At 44.3% G+C, this 20,603-nt stretch overlaps 1 protein-coding gene across 2 annotated transcripts in view; it reads right to left on the bottom strand.

The window, feature by feature from the left end:
* SLC38A12 (solute carrier family 38 member 12) overlaps window positions 1–20,603 on the bottom strand; it is a 248,052-nt gene that overhangs the window by 192,931 nt on the left and 34,518 nt on the right. For both annotated transcript variants that reach the window (XM_078872611.1, XM_078872610.1), the window contains exons 5-6: window positions 4,422–4,560; window positions 2,617–2,709 (exon numbers count right to left, since the gene is read on the bottom strand). In XM_078872611.1, coding sequence (XP_078728737.1) covers window positions 2,617–2,709; window positions 4,422–4,560 — 232 coding nt within the window. The remainder of the gene's footprint in view (window positions 1–2,616; window positions 2,710–4,421; window positions 4,561–20,603) is intronic.

The following is a 20,603-nucleotide window of genomic DNA, read 5'->3' as shown; positions in this document are numbered from 1 at the left end:
CACAACAATATTAACATTCCAACAACGTTTGCAACTTGAGTCGTATACGTATGTGTGTGTATACTCTTTGGTTCTTTCGGTAAAGTCACGTAGTTAGAAATAAAATAACTACGTGACTTTACTAAAAGAACCAAAGAGTATGGATTCCTGCAGTCATGAAAGCTTCAAATCATGTGTGTGTATGTGAAACTTTGTTCGTACCATTCGCAGCCAACTGCGATAATTGGTTGTGTGGGGGAAGGACAACAACTCAACACAACAACAAGCAGTTGTTAATGCCTCTTACTGGCATCGGTGTGCACGATGCGAACACAACAATATTTTTTTTAAACTTCGATATGAAAAACACACACTCGATGATGATACTATAATTACAATGTTACCTGGAATGGTGACCCCAATATTAACTACTTAACACAGCATAATCATTAGCGTCACTGTGGAAAATATAAAATAAAAACTGAACACGCAGCAGACAATACGTCTCCTTCAGATATCCGTCTCCACATAAAAAATAGTCACACGGTCTTCTGGGAGCGCATCATTTCAGCACCATTGGGTCAAGACAAGCAAGCGTAGGACCGGTTTTGACATACAGTGTCATCGGCAGTCAGGCTTGCTTGAACCACTGCTGTTGAATTGCCAATCCTGGAGGAAAGGGCCCTCTGCCTCTCTCTCAACATGAGACTCCAACGCTCTAGAGCCCTTCTCGGAGGGAATTTGGCCTACTCTTCCATTCACATAATGGAAGAGATGTAGGAGTCAAGCATCGTAGAACAACACCACTGACACAGCGTAGGGAGGCCTTCATCCAGCAGTGGATTGACAAAGGGGTGTAAACTAAACCAAACTAGGCGTTACAGGCAATTAGCCTATTATCACTCCAAAACTCAAGCAGCTTAGTTCCAATTCCATTCTGATGTACTATCCCATGTTGGCCTAACACGTCACCATTCATCATACTTGATGCCTATTGTGCTATAAACGCTTTTAAACGCAAAAAATATATAATGCTTGAGCATTGCATTGAAGGTACACTGCTCTCCCATCATAAACTACTCTAACATCATCCGGTACGGCCTCAGTTGATAAACACAATGCCTAAGCCTCATCCTAACTAGAATAATCCACTCACTTACTGCAACAAACCTGGAAACACACTGTACAAATGTATTTCTAATGAGAATCCCGACACCTGCTTGAAGTTGCTCAGCTCTTCTGCTCGCCATACAAAAATATCTACTCATCTCCCGTTGACTTACCGGAATCTATCCGTCTTACTTGGCTGATCCTAAAAATCTCTACGATATACAATTTAAGCTCACCGTCTAGCATGTTTGGTTTAGCTGCTCAAATTTCAATGACATTCCCATGTTTGGACCTTAATCCAAAAAATCCTTTTATATCTCCTACCTTCGTTGCAGTAATTCTTACTATCACCCAACAATGATTCCTCAGCTGGTGAGACAGGGTCCACTTCACAATGTTTCTTCTACAGCCGCCATGACAACCGAGTGGACTGCACAGGTCAATCCAGTCAATGTCTGAGCCAAGACGGAACATTGTAGCGGAGCGCTGCCGTACTAGCTAGTTTTTCTACATTCGGGCATACTGCAATCTAAGACCAAGCGCCTCTTTCAGCCACCACATTCAGATGGATTCTACAGATGACGCTGCTGCCCAAGTCCCATGAAGAGAACATGGGGGGAGGAGGAGGGGGAGTGTTTAAGGTTTGTATGCTAGTTTTAGCGAATTATGCAAGGCCGGTGCTGCATTGGCACAGCACTTACTGGCCCGGAGAAGCCACACGCTGACCCAACACCAGTTTAACGCCGAATTAACGTTAATTACTCAAGCCGGGTATTCCGGCAACGTGCCACTGGTCGTCATGGCAATGTTCCGATTGCACACCGATGACACGCTGATTCAACTCATCGGTTACGCTGTGGCAGAGCAGCTGGCCCTGATGGCAGCGTGCTCATATATGCCGATCGCTTGCTAATAAAGTAATTATTGCAGGTTTATTATTATAGAAAATAGTTGTAATAATAGGCCTACAGTATTGTGATAATCCCAGGACAATAAAGGAGACATATTTATTCTTAAAGATTATTATTATTCCAAAAGTAACCCGAGTTGGATTCCCATGACGAGTGATATCGAAACCAGTCTAAGCTCCCACATTCAGAAACTATACTGAGCAATGTGGTAAAGTATGGTAACGTATGGTAACGTATGGTAATACGACTCCCACAACTGCCACAGCGTGGGGAGGGCTCCATCCAGCAGTGGATGGGAAAAGGTCTATAAATTATAGATTATTTCATATATATTTTGCTTGAGACTAATTGGATCATCAAAAGGAAGAACAGCATATACTGGATACTAACAAGATCAAATCTCCACGAGATCCATTCAAAATGACATTGGTCACATTTTAGATCAATTCCTCTTTATAAATCAGCAGAAACTGTTCTCCAAATTGAAATGCTTACATTGCTCTCTTAGTTATGTCACCACTCCACAGGTGGGACGTGATGGGTTAATTAACTGCCCTCTGGTCACTGCTGACTGCTAAAAGAGTTAAAGACATGTCCCGTGCAATAATGCGTGTACCTTTGTTGAAGAATATGGAGGCCATCTGACCCATCTCGGCACGCTGTGTGATATCAAACAGATCGGGCCTCCGTAAGGTCGGACTTTCCGTTTCTGCGCGACAGAACAATAAGCACACACAGCACTTTAAAGGCATGGAGCAAAACGCCAACGAAAAATGTCAATGGAGCTACAAAAACTACCAAGGGTGGTTCATGAGTAAAAGTCATCACACCTCTGATTAGCACAGTCGGCTACATACAGTGCGAAAGAAGTTCAACATACATACAGTAGTAGGGACAGTGCTCGGTTCAGGTTGGCTCGTTAAGTTAAGCTTAGGGGGATAGTTCTTAACACTCAATAAGGAAAAGAGGTAGAGGCCTGGCCTGCATACGCTGCTCGAAGGGACGAGCGCCAGCGGTTAATACCGACGATGGCATGGCAGCCCAAGGAGGGAACATGGATTGCTACTTCACAGGACCATGATAAGTTGAGATGGCTTGAGGAGGCCTTCATCCAGAATTTGATTGACAAAGAGCTGTACATTTATTTTTACAAAGTGTATATTGTATAAGATGCATAGAAAAATGTATGTTTTCATATAGACAATGAAAATGTGTGAATGATAAATACATATTGTTTTATGATAAAATTAATCAAAACTAGCAACTAAAAATAAGACCTTGATATGATAAGGTTGCATATAAAAAACACATATCTGCTATAATTTCGGATGTGATATCAACAATTAACATACTAATTTTATAAAAATGTGTCTCTGAACACATTTTCTACAAGCATAAATGACAAAACATCCCAACTTAAGCATTTGGCTTTGCCAGGTGATGCAAAGATACAATTAGTCTGTGGGTTCGCATTCACCGATGACACTTTACGATCGCTTGAGCGCACACAGCAGATACAATCATGTGAAACTCTCACACACCAATAGGCTGTTCAATTTAATGCCTTAATTTCTGTTCAAGTCAGCCTTTAATAGCTTCTGTATATCAATTAGTCTTTAGCACTTTTACCCACCGCATTAAACTGCAAGCAGCGCGCAAAGCACCGAGTGGACTGAGAAAGTAACATTGACTTTGCAATTTACAACGTGAAACATTCTATTAAACAGACCTGGTCAAGCGCCGACTGGCCAGGTTTTATCACCGCAGAAGCAAGACCGCACCAAAAGAAAATCACGCACAATCAACTGTAATTAAACGAATTACCAACAACACTCAAAAACAGCAATAAGATGAACAACTTGGGGTTTAAGATTTACACGCACTACGCATTACAAACTCGATATACATTGTGTAAAACCCATCATCGATATCATACAAATGATAGATATAGATTTGATTTCTTACAATAAAAAGAAGCCTTCTACCAAAGAGCATTTAACAACTGTCACTGACTTGGGTTTTTACAAGAATATAACTTCAAACCGAGCAAAACTCTTAAAAAGGATTTTTTTTATCTCACAGAAGCCATTTTTTCCAAAGTCCTCTGGTACATGTCTAAAGCACTGGCTGACATGGCCATGACACTATTTTCTGATGATATGCATTCACAAATTGTTCCGTTTAATGCGCATCAAATTAACAAATAGTATCTATATATGCTATAAGTTGTTGTATATTCGGCGGTGGAGCAGTGGCGCAATGGTTAGCACATTGCACGCTGAACGTGTCAGCCTACATTTCAAGTAAGCCAGCAGAAAACAACCCAATCGGCAGAGCACAGTGCTGGCCTGGCCAGCAGAAAAGCGGTATAAGTGTGTGAGACAGGGGAGAGGAATTGGGTGGGGAGGGCGGGGGCCTCACCAGGGCTAAGCAGAGGTCGTCTCTCGGCCCGGCCTCCGAAGCGGTCCTCCCTGTTCAGGCTCGTGCCACTGCTACCCGTGGAGCTCATCACCTCGGGGCTGCCCGGCCGCTCCGATTCCTCTGAGTCAGAGTCATCGTGCTGCAAGAAAACCACGAAGAAAAATCACGCGTTCACATTAATAATGTAGTACTTTCCAACATGCGTTTGTTCTCGGAAATACATAATGATTAATATTCCAGAATCCGACAGATAGTTGTTGGGGCAAATGCATTTGCATTTTTGCAAAGGGAATTTTTTTTCTCTGGTTTGGGTCTCCCAAGTATTGGGCAGTCCTTTCATCCATGTGGTCGGTTTTCTCTTGGGCCAGTTCCTGACAGCAAGAAAACTTTGTAGTAAAGTTTGGTTCGTGTGGGATCATCTTCACGAGAGTTATAGTCATGACATTACAAACAGATGGACAAGACAGACGAACAGAGCTCATGTATAAAGGCTTTCAACCGTAGTTGTAAAGCGTTAAAAATATATGTATAATTACAGCTGGGATATTCCATGCTTTAAATAACACATTACTGTACCAATGAAAATATTTGATTATATATTTGACTATTCAGATAACATGCTGGATGAACTTAGGACCTGCACACATGCAAATTTCATCGCTCCATCTTCTCAGTCGCGTTCCATTCCTTGAATGCCATTCTGTCATTCTTGACCATGGGCTATCTCTTCTCGCTAGGTTATCATCATTTCTACCTAAGTGACTTTACCGAAACGAACTAAAGAGTATCATCGTCCCAAGTATTGAACAAATGGAACAGGAAGGCGATGGCTTCATGAATTTCATCAACATAATGACAACGTTGGGAGTTCTCACTGAATGCCAGCAGATCTCAGATGCGATGCATGTGTCATTAGAAAAGTAATTTTATCTAGTATTTGATCAGATGTCTTTATTATCTGCAGAAAAATATATAAGGATTTGGGAACTTGTCACCAAATATCGTTGGAAACTTTTTCTGCCCAAACACATAAATGAGACACCAAGGCTCATTTGCGAGCAGAGCACCGACTCACTTTCCTATGCTTCCACAATGCCAGCAAATCGCTCGTTCCTGTCACTTCCCATCACAGCAGGTGATGTGGTTTAGTTGTCTCTTCATTCAAGAGTTTGGAACTGCCACTGAATGCCATAAAAATGTACTGCACTAAAGTGTAAACTTTTATTACTCGGATTAGTTTTTTTATGCAACTGAAGGTTTCGGTGAACAATGTCTGCGCGACATTTGTGCAGAAATGTATTTGAAGTCACACCGATGCTTCATCGCTTACTTTGAAGCGACTTCTACGGATACGTTTGTTCGTGTCATTAAGGCTCCCTAAACTTTATTTGATTCGTGCACAGAAATGTCGGCCATGCCAGAAGCTTGTAAACTGCCTCTGGTAAGAAATCATTGAAAGTGCCTGCACAGAGTGCTTTAGAAACCTTCGCATCGAGGAACGCGTCACATACTCCTTGGTTCTTTTGGTAAAGTCACGTAGATAGAAATATAATAGATCGCGACGTTTCGATGGCAACACAAGCAACCGTCATCGGGTGACACAAGCACAGCAGCAGGAGAGCTGCAGCAGCAGAACTCCTGCTGCTGTGTTTGTCTCACCCGATGAAGGTTGCTTGTGTTGCCATCGAAACGTCGCGATCTATTATATTTGTACCTACGTGACTTTACCAAAAGAACCAAAGATTATGGATTCCTGCAGTCACGAAAACTTAAAATCAAGACGTGTCACATGTTCCATGACGAATCCCAGTTTGGTTACGCAATGCAAGTTTAAAGCAAAATGTGAAAATAAAAGAATAAATAAATGTAACTAAAGAGGCACATTCACACACATCAAACACCATCTCAGCATTACAACCTCATACAAGATGGATTCGGAGGCCTGTCACTGGGGGGAAACAAGCCAACGGCTCGGAAGGATTTGAAAGACTACATGTGTAACAAGTGACTTCAATTGAGATCCAACACGCTCTACATTACTGCTATTGCAAAATGCTGTAAAGGGGAGGGGCGGCTTCACCATTTTATTGACATCCCGCCTCCATTTGCATGCTGAAAGCAGCATGGTTTTTCGTGTAATTTTTTTACCAAACGAAAGCAGATTTTCTTGTCAGACACAACATTACCCCGTTGGGTCTATTTGTACAAAGGAAAACATCTTCAATAACGATAGCCATCAAGAATACACGTGATTTATTATTTATTTGCTTTATTTTTTTACCAGGAGAAGCCTCCCCGAGTCTCAACACTTTTAAAAGAGAGGGTTCTGATGAGTTTTTGCAGAAGGGAGCGATTTTTCTAAGTTCAATCCAAATTGAATAATTTGCAGGTAATGTTTTAGCATTGAGATGTATTGCAAATGCCAGTTTTATTGTAAGGAAAATTGCCATGGGTAAAAACAGAACCTGGGGGAAACCCATGCAGAACAGGAGAACATACAGACTCCACGCAGAAAGGACCCTCAGTTGGGAATCGAACCAAGAAACTGTTCTTGTGAAGCACAAACGCATCACCACCGAGCCACACTGACACCCAATTAAGACAAATACTTGAGAAAGGACATCCAAGTCATTTTTGATCATAACAGTTTAAACCACACCACTCATGGAAACTCCTCTACACACTTCTGTCTATATAAACAAATCGTTTTCTTCAAATCTTCAAAGCGAAACAGATTCGGAGCATTCACCAGAGCTTTGTGGCGATGTTAAGGTGCATCGCTATGAAGCACCCACATTGTTACAGCACCCTTCTATTGAACGCGCAAATCATTATTTTCGATGACGACTTGGCACTGGACATGTCATATAAAAAGCAAGGGTATGAAGCAGCACCAGCAGTTGACAGCAGCAGTATGTGAAAGTGCCAGCATGCCCCTACCCCATTCGCCCCTGAGAGAGTGTTATCCGACCCCAGGGATGTAGAGTTTATTGAAACACATGGCATAGACAGGTTACAAATACAAAACGTTGGTAATAATCATTGTACTTTGCATTGTGTCTACACCGGTGTCATTTCCCATACATGCCCTCTGTGTGTACTTGAATCGTTCGTTCAGTAAAATACTTTTGGGGGGAAAAAAGAGTGGCACTACTTGGATCCCACAACAGTAGCAGCTGGCAGCAGCTGCCCCACAGCCCTGACGTTCACAACTGTCCGGGCGCACACGGGTCAACGGCTCACGTCGCACGCGGTAGCGGTAGTCCGCCAGGAGCGGAGGATCCACGCGCTGGCCGCGTTACCTACCGCGACGCTTTCACATCAATCAAGGCCACGTGGCCTTTTCTCGCGCACCCCCTGCTCCAACACGTCGCCGTGTTTAACTCTTACCCCGCAATGGCTGGCTTGACAGCAAACATTGCGGTGCACGGCCGTGGCCTTGCTTTACTACTTTAACGCGATCAATGTCATTGTTGATGGCTCCGCTTTTGGACCCCCAGGGGAATTTTTCGCGCCTGACCTACCGTTCAGGCCGTGAATATTTGTGCACTTGCTGTTGTGCATGCGTGATGCAAGAAGCTGATGGGATATACATTTATGCCTTACGCATGTATGTATATTGAGCTTGTTTTGCACCGTACATAGCCAACCAAACTAATCAGAGGAACGGGCAATTTAAACAAGCATTCGGCAGTGCTCTTGTCTATCCGTGGGCCGAAGCCAGTGGTGGAAATTCCACATTCCCTTAGTTTAAAAAATTATATTGTGAATAGAATGAACAATGTTGACTTCACACAAATTGGTTTTATTTTATCAACCACAATGGAATGATGGGCTGAGACAGCCACTGACAACATTTTGATTGTCAATCAGGTATTATTACAAACAATACTGCATGGTTGGCTACCTTTGTGCGGTGCGAAATAAGTTCAATGTACATGCATGATAAGTGTAGCACCAAGTTTTTATTAACACCGTCTGTTAGTTAAAATGAAAATATATTGCAAAAAAATCATACCATCCTTTCGGCCAGATGCCCTTTTTCAGCATACATTTGTTTAAAGTTTCCTATTATTTTAGTACCTTTGACATATAAGCAGTATCATTTTATAATAGACGTTGAGGATACACCGGTGGATTTATAAACACTGTTTATACAAAACTGCTGTGCCAATGTAATACCACAATAGAAGGTGAAATGTTGAAGCCAAACAATGGATTCCGAGACTCGATATGACGTTCATAGAGTGGAGGTAGGTCTTGAGTGTGCTTTTATCAAGTGGGAGTCAAAACTGCATGTGGAGTGAGTGATTTCAGAGACACTATTTAGGAGGCAACAGCGTTTATTCTATAATTACGTAACACCGTTACACACGGGACTAAATACACCTATCTCTCACTCTTGTTACACATAGGACCATAATACACCTATTCTTCTTGTATGCGGGATAACTATAACCGGGTCAGATTAGCCAGCGTGCTGTCTGACCCACGATGTCATAGATGTAGCACTTGGGTTCCACTTCACCTGCAGACAGCCCCGATATACGATCGGAGCTCCCCTTTTATCCTTCTCGGCGTGGCTCCACCCTCGGCCGCGCCCACCTCTGGAATATTCCCGACGGTTCCAGGCTACACCGCATCTGTTCCCTCTCTGGCTCCGCCCTTAACCACGCCCCCTTTCTGGAACTCTCCAGACGTTTCTCAGCTACTCTTCCCGTGTCCCCTCGTTCACCTTTGGCCCACTGGTACTGCACGGTGTGTTAGCCTCTGCGCCCATTACTATGGCACTTGGCGCTACGCGCCGTAGTGATCCATTACACTGCACATGCATAGGGAGTATGGTAAACCTCACTGTGCGCTTAAAATTGAGAGTTAATCCATCACACACATGCGTGTTCTCGAGACACTGGTTTCCTCCAGCATGCAAAAAAACAACTCATTAAGGAATTGGACAAAAATATCCTTGCTACGTTTCCTTACTATTTTGGATAGCTTAATAGGAATAATGTTATATTGTCACCGAAACTCAATAATCTTTTCAGGAAGGGTCATGCATCGAAAACCAGAAAATCCACTGAAAATTCACACATACACTGAAAAGTTCTGAACAAATGGGGTTCACAAACCAATTTGCTGTACTGCCATCTCCTGGGAACCTTCAAGCGTAACAGATACACACAATCCTCTAACCTTGGCGTCCAAAGTGCCGGATCACTGGCATGCGGATATCATCCCAGACAGACAAAACAAACAGCTAGGACTTCCATTCACTCCTCATCACACCACTGTGAGAAGGTGAGATTGCAAAGCGAAGGTAGGTATATTGAATGGTTTTGAGTACAAGAGCGATGTCACACATGATGTACAGGCAGTTTGGAAAGCATTGAATGGACTAAAGGGCCGGTGTAATAGGTTGCCTTTCATTGTGGACACTAAGGATGCCTTGCATAACAATACAAGTGCTGAACTTCTAAGTATTATAGCTTATGGGCAATAAAACGAACCTCCAGATTACACAGCAGAAAAACAAACACTGCAGCTATACATCTTCTTAGTTGAAGGCAGTCACAGTGCACAATGATAATGCATTGACTCCTCATTAGTACACGTTACATTAAAGCTTTGTGTGTGCTAGCCGAGTAATGTGACTTATTGTACCGTTGACCTATTGACAAACAAATCATAATTTACAACGTAACCTTTAATTGGTGTATAAACAACCTGGTTGCCATTTTCTAGAATGTGGATGTTTACAAACAGCTGGATCCACGAGGATGCACACAGTGGCCTCGAAGGTGAATGTGGGTGATTGATTAATGTTCACCAACAACTCGTGCACATTATTTGAGAATATTTGGCCCTGGGAGTAATGAGGTTAACAATAACAAAACATTTGAGAACACAAAGGGTGCAGGTCATGTAAGAAAAATTGTTTTCAAATTTCACTCCATCACACATTTTACAAACTTTGCAGCAAAACGCTTTGCTCTAAACCCGACATAAATGCTTTATTTAATTAATGTAATGTCACAGCATGTTCCCTGTGTGCCTACCTGTGAAATACACGGCTCCTGCATATTTGGAAGCACTATTTGTATGGAGTAGGTCTCACGTGGGTGGTCCCTGGTGGTCTGAAATCTATACGGCTACGGTCTTGTTTGAGCAAATTTTCATGAGGACCACTTAAAACTACCACAACGAAGCAAAATGTCCCAGTGTGCATCTGTAGTGGTGGTGGTGACGCGCGCCGACAGTGAGAGATCACGGGGCGGCGCGGGGTGCGTGGTTGTGCGCGCTGACACAAGGTGGGAAATAGGATCGTGGGCAGCGCGCGGTGATTGGTCAACTGGGGTGGGTGCTCTCAGCGACGTCCGCATGAGGGACTATAAAGGGGGACGCGCGGGAGCACTCGGGGAGTGGTTAACCAGTGGAAGATCGAAGACGGAGTTGAAGAGGTAGGGCCCTGAGACCCCTAGTTCCGCTGTCCTTGTAAGGGCCGGGACCCTGTGTGGCTCGGAGGCGAGACTGTGGGACCCGTGGTCTGACGTCCATGTGGGACGAGGCTGTGGGACCCAGAGTCGAGACGGACACCCCAGCCGGGTGGGTTCCGAGAAGCTACGGGGCGTAAGAGCCCGTGTGGGTGTAGCCAGGGGAACCCCGTGGGTTAGGCTGCAGATTAGCCACCCGTGTAATATAAGTTGGTGTAAATAGAGAGTGTGCTACCCGTAAGGTCGTCTCCCGCCAAGTTACTACATTACACATCTAAAATATTCAGTGTTACAATTAAACATTTCACAGTTCATTGCATTAGTCATACATCACCTTCCAAAATCATCAAACTTTCAATATCGTTAGTAAGCGCATTCATCACGATTTAATGTCCTTTTAGCAGTCACCTTAGTTTCAAGGTATGTTTTTTTTATTTCTACAGAAAGATCAACTGAAATAATCTTGGTTGGCGTGATTGCGTAGTGCGTGTTATCAGATCAATTTTGCTTTACACAAAAACAGTTCAAGTTCATCTTGTCTGAAAAGTGCACAGAGTTGCATCAAGCGTTGACATCCCATTCAGTGGGTCTAACAGTTGACTAAATGTGACTATTGGATGTAATAAGCCCTTTGATGATAAAAGGCTTCAGAAGATAAAGGGCCTAGATCGTAAGTGCAACCTGCATTCCTGCAAATGTATTTATGTGGAATGACAATTGCTGCTTTAAAAATGTATATCATGCCACATGTGCAGACACATACATGGGTCGTGAAACCGAACCTAGCCCACATGGCACTTCTTTGTCGTGTGGCTGCTGATGTAGATGCAGAGCAACAACTACAATCTCACATTAACAGTGGCCAAGCCAGACAGCAGCGTCAGGAGTAGTGGAGTGTATTGCTGCGATGTCTACGTCGTATTTGTGGAGCAGGCATTGTCGTGATATGGTGTATGGCCTGTTCTGGATGACCACAGTCGCACACTGGGGAGTTTTTAACTTTAAACTTCTAGATCAGGTATCCCGCATCTGCAATGGTTTTTGTGGATGCGGTTTAGAGTGGGCCATGAGCTTCATGCAAGATCAAAACCAGGGATATTCTGCATTGGGTCTTTCACAAGGTGTTTGTTTGTGAGTTCTTTTGAACTCCATTCAGTTTTCCAACCTTCATTGGGGTTGAATTCATATTAAATCTCGACTTAAAGCTTTCGTGACTGCAGGAATTCAAATTCTTTGGGTTTTTCAGTAAAGTCACGTAGATAGAAAAAAAAAATATCACTACGTTTTGATCGCAACACAAACAATCGTCATCAGGAGAAAAAATATATCACTTGATGACGCTTGCTTGTGTTGCGATAGAAACGTAGAGATATTTATTATTATTTTTCTATCTACGTGACTTTACTGAAAGACCCAAAGAATATGAATTCATATTGTTTAAAGTTAAGCACATGGGTCTAAAAGGGCTTGTGTAACTTCAAGCAATGATGAGGGACGTTAGTGAGGTCCTGATGAATGGGAAGGTGACTTTTTTCCTCCATTCATGAAACTTTCCAGAGGGTTGCAGTGCCATGGATGGGTGGGGAGAGAGATATGTTAGCACGGGCAGCTATGCTGGCATTGAACCAGCATGCGTTGTCTGTGAAGATATTTGCTATACAAGTAGTTAGTGGAGATCAATATCTGCATTAAGGCTAGGTTATGTGTTGGTTCAGAGCCTCCAGATGAGTCTTGCTTGTCTGCAGTAGAACAACTCAGTCAAGCTGGATAACAGGCCACAAATTGTCACATCCAAGAGGCTGTGGAGCAGTAGTTTAGACATTAGTGCGCCACGTTACTAAACAATCGACCCGAGTTCGATTCCCACAGCCAACACCAGTGACGATTATCTGAACTGTGTACATTGCAGACCTTCATAGATGCTACCTAAGAGCGCTTGTCCCTACTATATGAGGGATCTTTGTCTTTGTGCTGTGAATTTAAAATGTTTGGCGACTGGTTTTAGTGAGATCAGCAATGGTGACACTTTCACGAATCTGCCTGCCAGCCTCTTCCGAGTTTCACCAATGCACATGGCAGGACAGTTTCTACACGATACGCGGTCAACACGTTGATTGTTTTCTGGGCGAACTCGCGTCTCCAATATTTCCTTAGCCTCAGCACAAAGGTGGGACACCAATAATACGTGTGCAAGCTTTGCAGCCGCTGAGGTGGCAAGGTCTTGTTGCCGGTCTGCTGCCGATGATGGAAGACACGTTTCCAATGACAGAATACTGACTGAAGGGGGTAAAAAGAAACGAGTAAAGAGATCTAAACAAGCGAGGAAAGCTCCACGAACAATAGCCCCACAATGCGTTTGGCACGGCCTTGCCCCTCGTGCCAAGGCTCTCAAATCCATTCTGCCAAAAAGTCCGTTGGGGACTAGCAAAGAAAAATGTACACCCTAAAAAATGCTGAGAGCACGGTGCCCGAAGGTATTGTACGAGGGAGCAGTTTAAGTCCACGAGTTAGCGGCTCGCTGATAAATCACTCTTGCCAGTCTGGCAACAGGGAAAGAACCTGCATGTTCCAGGGGCACAATAAAAAAAAAACTGCTTCAAGGCCACAGTTCAAGCCGATTGTAATTTGTCAAAGTTTAGTTTGTTTGTGTACGTGATTTCTCTTCAGTTTTTATTGTGAACAATTCTGATTACACCTACAAACTTATGTCAAAGTAAACATATGCACTTTTTTTTACAAGATAAAGAGCATGGTTTGAGGTGGTGATGTCCTACTGGATACCTGTGAAAGAGCTTCATAGCTCATCGGATTCCTCCAGTATGAATACATATTCTGATTCTGATTTGATGACATTTCCAAAGCAAGGATCAGTGTCTCCGTAACAGAACAACACTTTTAACGCACCCTGTATGTTTCACAACGAAGCCACCTTCATGTGAACATTTTAGTCAACACTAGAAAATATTGACATGTAGCTCTCAGGGTCATACTGTGTGCTGTTCGGCACAATGTCAGACGTTTCACTCCAACTGCTGGGAGCTTCTTCAGGAACTTTCCCAAACGTCAGCTGTAGTGCCGAACGACACGTGGTAAAACCCGAAAACATCCGCAATACTATTGACGTGTGTTCGGAAGCTAATGTTCTAATTAAATGACATGGATTTATTGTCCCTTCCTCGTTGCACAGCGAACGGCCAGACTCATGGCGAAGTGCGGAACGGGGACCTGACCGCACGGGATTGGCAACGCGTCGATGTTATTGACCAAGGAGAAAATTAAGAGCTTCTGATGACGGCGCCGAACAGACGTGACTTCGACCCGGCCGTGAGGTCACCAGGTCAAGCAGCAGCCGTGACCGAGCCGACGTCACGCCCCAATCTCGCAAGAGCCGAATGACAGCGTCGCCTTGGTCCAGCTGTGACATCTTTACCGATCTAATTACCGCTGCGCAATAAGACATCAGAGAAATGTTATATTTTTACTCGCCTTTTGCCCGTCTAAGGACGGGTTTATTTCAGTCAATCTGAAACTTGCAAGCGAAAAGCAGACCGCGACGTGATATTCATTGCATCCACTCGTGTGCAATTTGTAAGGCCGCGGTGACACAGACATATTTCATTTAAAGGTTATAATCCCTTGTTCATGACGTCCTTATCATTTGTGGCCAGGTCGTGAGCTATCATTTGTGGCCAGGTCGTTTCTGAAAAATAGCTAAATAGCTTAGAAAGCCTTACTCGGTAAAATAGTTGCTGGTGACTTCTCACGAAGGTAGTGCAACATGTTTGGGTGCCGGGTAGATGATGGGTTCGGTCAATTCCCAACTCGAATTTCAACACGTGGACCTTCTGACTGCAAGATAGCAGTGCTCCAACGAGCCATCTGGCTGCACGCAAGTATGAAACAGGCACAGACAGAGACCTCGGCAAGCATCATGTTACGTGCTTGCTCAAACTCTCCGAACCTAGCGTGCACGGGCATTTCGAGATCATTTCGCTTTGGAGACGTGTACGGGCTGCTCTTACCATGCCGGTAGCATCACGTAACATGTCTGGACGAGTAACAGATGGCCTCTCTCGTCAGCGATGGTTGCGTTTATGCAGGGAGGCAGCCTTGGCACGAGCGGCTGAGGCAAGGAGGGGCATGTGACTGTGCAGGAACATAGCTCATTGATCTGGCGATGGCTCCACTGCTTAATGCTTTCCAACTCGAGTTGAAAGTATTAATGCACTCGCATTGTTGGTCTGTCCGTAACAAGGGGTCACGATAACACTCGTTAAGATGATTTAAAACATACGGTAAAGTGGTGTTGCAATCAGGGTCACACCGTAGAGAAAACTGTCCAAATTGATCAAAGGGTCATTCAAAACTTTGAGACATAAACCATGCTAAAGGACCGTTTTCAAATAAGCAAACACATTTTGCCCCAACTGCCACCCGTCAGCTTCTGTACTGCTAATGAAATACTTTGGAGGACAAACACATGTTGAAAAACGTTACATAATCCATACACGTGTTTTAGTTTCCTTCAGTTGCAAGAAGGCCCTAACTTTCTAGTCTCAAGACTGTTGCGTGGAGGTTAGATTTGGGATGTATGGGTCCTTCCTTGAGGAGCAGTTTTTATCGAATTTCCATACATGAGCCAGGCAGCCTATCAACTTCGGAAAAGTTCAGTATCTGCCACATTGCATCTTAATGCACAATAATGATCTGTCTGCTTTTAGAAACGGGCAGCACGACTGCTCAGGTTATCACGTTTCACCTTCCTCCCCGATTCAATGAATTATCAGATTTCAAATCAGCATTTGATACAATAATTGATCCTTATTTTCATCACATTTCATAGTTTCTTGACTAATCTTTCTCTTTTGTCTTGTTTTCCGCGTTTCAATGTTTTCATCTCGTCTGCTCGGATTTAGCCGAAGTATACATGTTACTATTTTCATATATCATAACTAATGGACTTCACAATTCAATGCCCACATCACGACCACAACAATTTACTCAAAATTGATTTGTCACATTGTCATATTATGGGACCGTGAGAGGTGGTGATGGCTGGGGCAGGCCTTCATCCAGCAATGGATTGATCATGGCTCATGAAGAGAAGATGAAGAACTGCTAGATGCTGAGGTTGGAGCAGTCAGGGTAGCCTGTGTATGTAGGTAGAACTACTCTCGCACCATACGCAGCCGACAGTGCTAATCGCAGGTGCGGGGGGAAGGACAACAAACTAAAACACAAAAAGCAATAATAAAGAAATCAGTTTCCAATCAACAAAACTCAACGTGGTCTGTGGCTGCCCTTTCCGCATCCACACACTTGCAGCGTGCTGCCGAGCCATCACACTTCACTTTGCAACGTGCGTGGCGAATGACGGGCATATTCTGTGCCGTTCATGCTGTGCCTGCGCTTACCGACGCGTCGTCGCAGGGCGCGGGTTTAGCGCCTCACGGCACGGCACGCGACGTGCCGTGCCATGGCTGGACGAGCGCGGCCCAGGCAACACCTCCAAGAGAGATCACCGCTACCTGACCTCAATTTCACCGCGCCGTCAGAAGCAAAGCACACGACGACACCGTGGTGAAGGGGACAGAGGGTGGGGCCTGGGGTGCGCAGGTTTACGCCTCCCACCCGTTTCGTCTTCTCCGCCGGCTTTCATTTTTAAAGCAATGGTACGGGGGAAATTGGGCTTGGAGCACAAAGTTGGGCGATTTGTTTTACGGTGAGCAAGTTCCATGATTTCAACTGGGTGAAACATCGTTTAGGCAACATGTCCCATTAGCAAGGGAAACCTGTGGGAAATATATATGCATATAATTACAGCCCCCTAGTATTCCACTTTATAATGAATGCCTCACCATGTCATTCCGGTCATGCAGGGGAGTGTTTGACTGTACCTGACCGTACTTCATCACGCCAGTCAGTGTTGGTTGGTTGGTGATCGGGGGGGGCCTCATGACCGGTTCACCACTGATTTTAACTGTGGTGAAGAATCGAACTCAGGTTGCTGGGTTTATAGCAGAGTGAATTAACCACTGCACCAATGCTGCTTCACTACAGGAATACATATATACAGATCTATTAATATATATACTGACTATTAATATAGACAGATCATTGTGATGGTGGGTGAAAGCAAGAAAATATCCAGCGAACTCAAAAAAATGACAAAATGTTCTGAAAAATGTGCAAGAAAAAAAGAATGTAAATTAATTCATAAAAATTATATTCCCGGACTAAATACAGAAAAAATCCCACCGTGCAAAACGTAATTTGATCACAGCCACAACAAAAACCAATGTCAATGTTTACCTTCATTTCAACTGATACATATATACAGTACACCGTATGTTCATGTCCAATGATTAAAAATCCAATGTATTACATGAAGTTTGATTGAGGTAACTGCGGTAATAGGCATAATCCTCGCTGTTTCTGCGGCCTTTGTTCTTCTGCGGCAGTCTGGAACGCTCTTCCAGCCAATATCAGGCAGCCACTAGAGCTTGCACTTTCAAATCTCGATTGAAACCTCATTTCTTTATAACTGCTTTCAGCGCTTAGTTTGTTGTCATTACCTGTACCTGCGATTAACACGGTTGTATACGTACAGTGCGAAAGAAGTCCAACATACATGTACACGTGCACTCGTGAGATAAAACAACAACAAATCTGTAAAATACAGTATCTCAACGTGCTAAGAAGCGAACAGGAGAATGTGAATTCAACAGCACATGGCAGAACCATTAGAAACAATCACACCCAAGACACTGGCCAGCAGCTGCGGCTCTCTCGTATCGCCATGCAATGCGTGTCGCCCATGCCATGGTGGACAAGCATAGGCGTAGAGCTGAGTCAGTGTGTGTGTGGGCACCACTGTGGCAAGATGTTAACTACCTCGCCTGGTATAGATATAGGGGTCGTGGGTTCGATCCCGATCCGAACGCCTGTTGTATATTTGGAGTTTGCATGTTCTCCCCCTGGTCACGTCGTTTTTTTCCGGGTCCCCCGGGATTTCTCTCCCACATTTTAAAACGTGCGTTTACAGCATTTGACTGCTATACATTTCCCCACAATAAGCCACTTTGTTGAGCTATCATTTGTGGCCAGGTCACTTCTGAAAAAGAGCAAATAGCTCAGTGGGCTTTATCTGGTGAAATAAAAATAGTTTAAATAGTAGTTTGAGTGTGTGTAGCTTTATTTTGGAGCGGTAGTGTAGCGGTTAGCGCACTGCACCAAGAACCTGGCGACCAAAGTTCGATTCCCACTCGCGGCCAACAGCATAAACGATGATATGAACCAGTCCTGGGCCTTCCCTCAGCCGCAAATTAGGGTGATAAAGGTGGCCAGGTCACCCACTCCATCGTGCGCATGCCATTCTTCATAGGTGCTCACTAACAGCACTTGCCCCAACAGTCTGTAAAGGCTAAATGGGGGATCTTTGTTTTTGTATAGTAGCTTTATCAACTCGTCAAATTGTTGTCGAATTATAATTCTTTAATTATAGATTATACCATTAGGGATAGAAAAAAAATTTGTTTTCATTATTTGATAAGAGGACTGAAACCCTACAGAAGCTCACCCTTGCTGGTGCTTTTCTTCCATCACGTGTGAATTAAATAACATGTCACACAGCACGCAAACACTGAAGGTGCCTTTGATAGGGTGAAACCATCGCATTCTGTACAACCCGTGTGCAGTCACACCAACAATCTCGGTGCTCTGTAATCAGTGTGTTTGTGTGAGGACGGAGGGGGGGGTGCTTGAGAGTCGTACCTGGTGCGGTGTGTCAACATCATCGCCACTCGGCAGACAAATGCGGGTTGGGGGCATGGTGCGAGCCACCCACCCCCTGGCATGCCACGCAGGCCTCCGTAGGGGCATTCTAACAGCACTTGTCCATACAGTATTTTAAGACTATATGGGAGATCTTTGTGTGTGCTTGAGGAGAGACAGTGGAGTGTCTCACTGCGCTACAAACCCCTGAGGCCGAATTCTAAACCCAGCAATGCTAGCTAACAAATCTCAACTGGCCCCGGTCCTCCCCTAGGTACACTCGTCCTTAAACGAGTACCTTGTGCGATGTGTAAACATCAGCACTGGTAAAACACAGGTGGACGTGCTGCCCACACCCCCTCGCTCTCCACGCCAGCCTTGAGAGACGCTGAATTACAGAAATTTCCCCAACAGTCTGGGTTGGTTCGTCATGGGCGGGGGAGGGCCAAGACCAATATCTACAAAAGGGGGACATTTGTTCTTGTAGTCATGTAAACAATGAATGAATGCACTTGTTTTATGGGTGATTTGTATAGATCCATATTTGTGCGCGAGCGTACACACACACACACACACAGCTGCAGGTGTACATGCAGACAAGAGTACGTAGGGACGAGGTTGTGTGCAAGTGAGAGGGGAGCCGTGGTGGTGTCGTCTCCCTCGCCTGGTGCACAGGAGGTCGTTGATTCCATCCTGACCCTGACGATGCCTGTTGTATATGTGGAGTTTGCAAGCTCTCTCCCCATGGTGGTCGCATGGATTTTTCTCTGGGTACTCTGGTTTTGCCCTCCACATTTATAAACATGTCTTTACTAGCCTTTTGCCCATCCAAGGACGGGTGTATTGCAGTAAATCTGAAACTTGCAAGCGAAAAGCAGACCACGACGTGATATTCATTGCATCAATGCGTGTGCAATTTGTAAGGGCCGCGGTGACAGAGACCTATTTCATTTTAAGGTTATAATCCCTTGTTCATCACGACGTCCTTTTTACTTTTATGTCTCAACAGCGTGACGGAGATCGCATGCTGTGAGGGTTCTGCCTTTGTCGTGAGGGTTGTAAGTTGACGCCGAGGAGGGGGGAGGAGGCGCCTCGCCCCCCATGTGGAGTGACGTCACCTGCTAATTATTATTAATGGTGGGGGGTGTCCGTTTGGATGACGTCACCTGTTCATGATTATTAATGAGGGGGGCTGTTCGATGGAGTGACGTCACCTGCTCATGATTATTAATGAGGGGGGTTTCTCCATGCAGTGACGTCACCCACTCATCATTATGAATGAGGGGAGCTGTTCGATGTGGAGTGACGTCACTTGCTCATGATTATTAGTGAGTGGGAGTGCTCCCTATTGAGTGACATCACCTGCTCACGAATATTAATGAGGGAAGATGGTCGATGTGGAGTGACGTCACGAGCATTAAGGACATTCCTGGGTGATTATAGTAGGTATGTTTATTTGGCCGTTTCTATAAATTCCCCACGTGTGATGATGATATAAGACACTTGGATAAGCTATCATGCGTGGTCCAGGTCACCTCTGAAAAATCACAAATAGCTCAGTGGGCTTTCCTTGGTAAATAAAACTGTTTAGTTTCAAGAGTAAACTCATAATACCGTGTACTTGTTTTCTAAACCAAACGAAAGTTCACGAAAAATGTCATCTTTTGTTTGAGTACAGACAGCTAGAAAATCACATGCTCAGGACTGCTTGTGCTGACATCCGATCAACTTTTGGGAATTTGACTTGTGATTGCTGGGCACTGCAAGCAGACTGCGGAATACTCAAAGATTGGAAATCATGCCAAAATGCCATGACATTGCATCTAAGTGACCAAAGCAATCACCCGGCAACATATTTCTTTCCACAATAGCATTTGATTGGCTTCAAAATAAATAAGAGATATTTTTTATCACCTAA

The sequence above is a fragment of the Lampetra fluviatilis genome, chromosome 35 (assembly GCF_964198595.1).
Source record: "Lampetra fluviatilis chromosome 35, kcLamFluv1.1, whole genome shotgun sequence".
NCBI classification, from domain to species: domain Eukaryota; kingdom Metazoa; phylum Chordata; class Hyperoartia; order Petromyzontiformes; family Petromyzontidae; genus Lampetra; species Lampetra fluviatilis.
The sequence above is the reverse complement of the archived record's forward strand: the minus strand, read 5'-3'. Positions and strand labels throughout refer to the sequence as shown.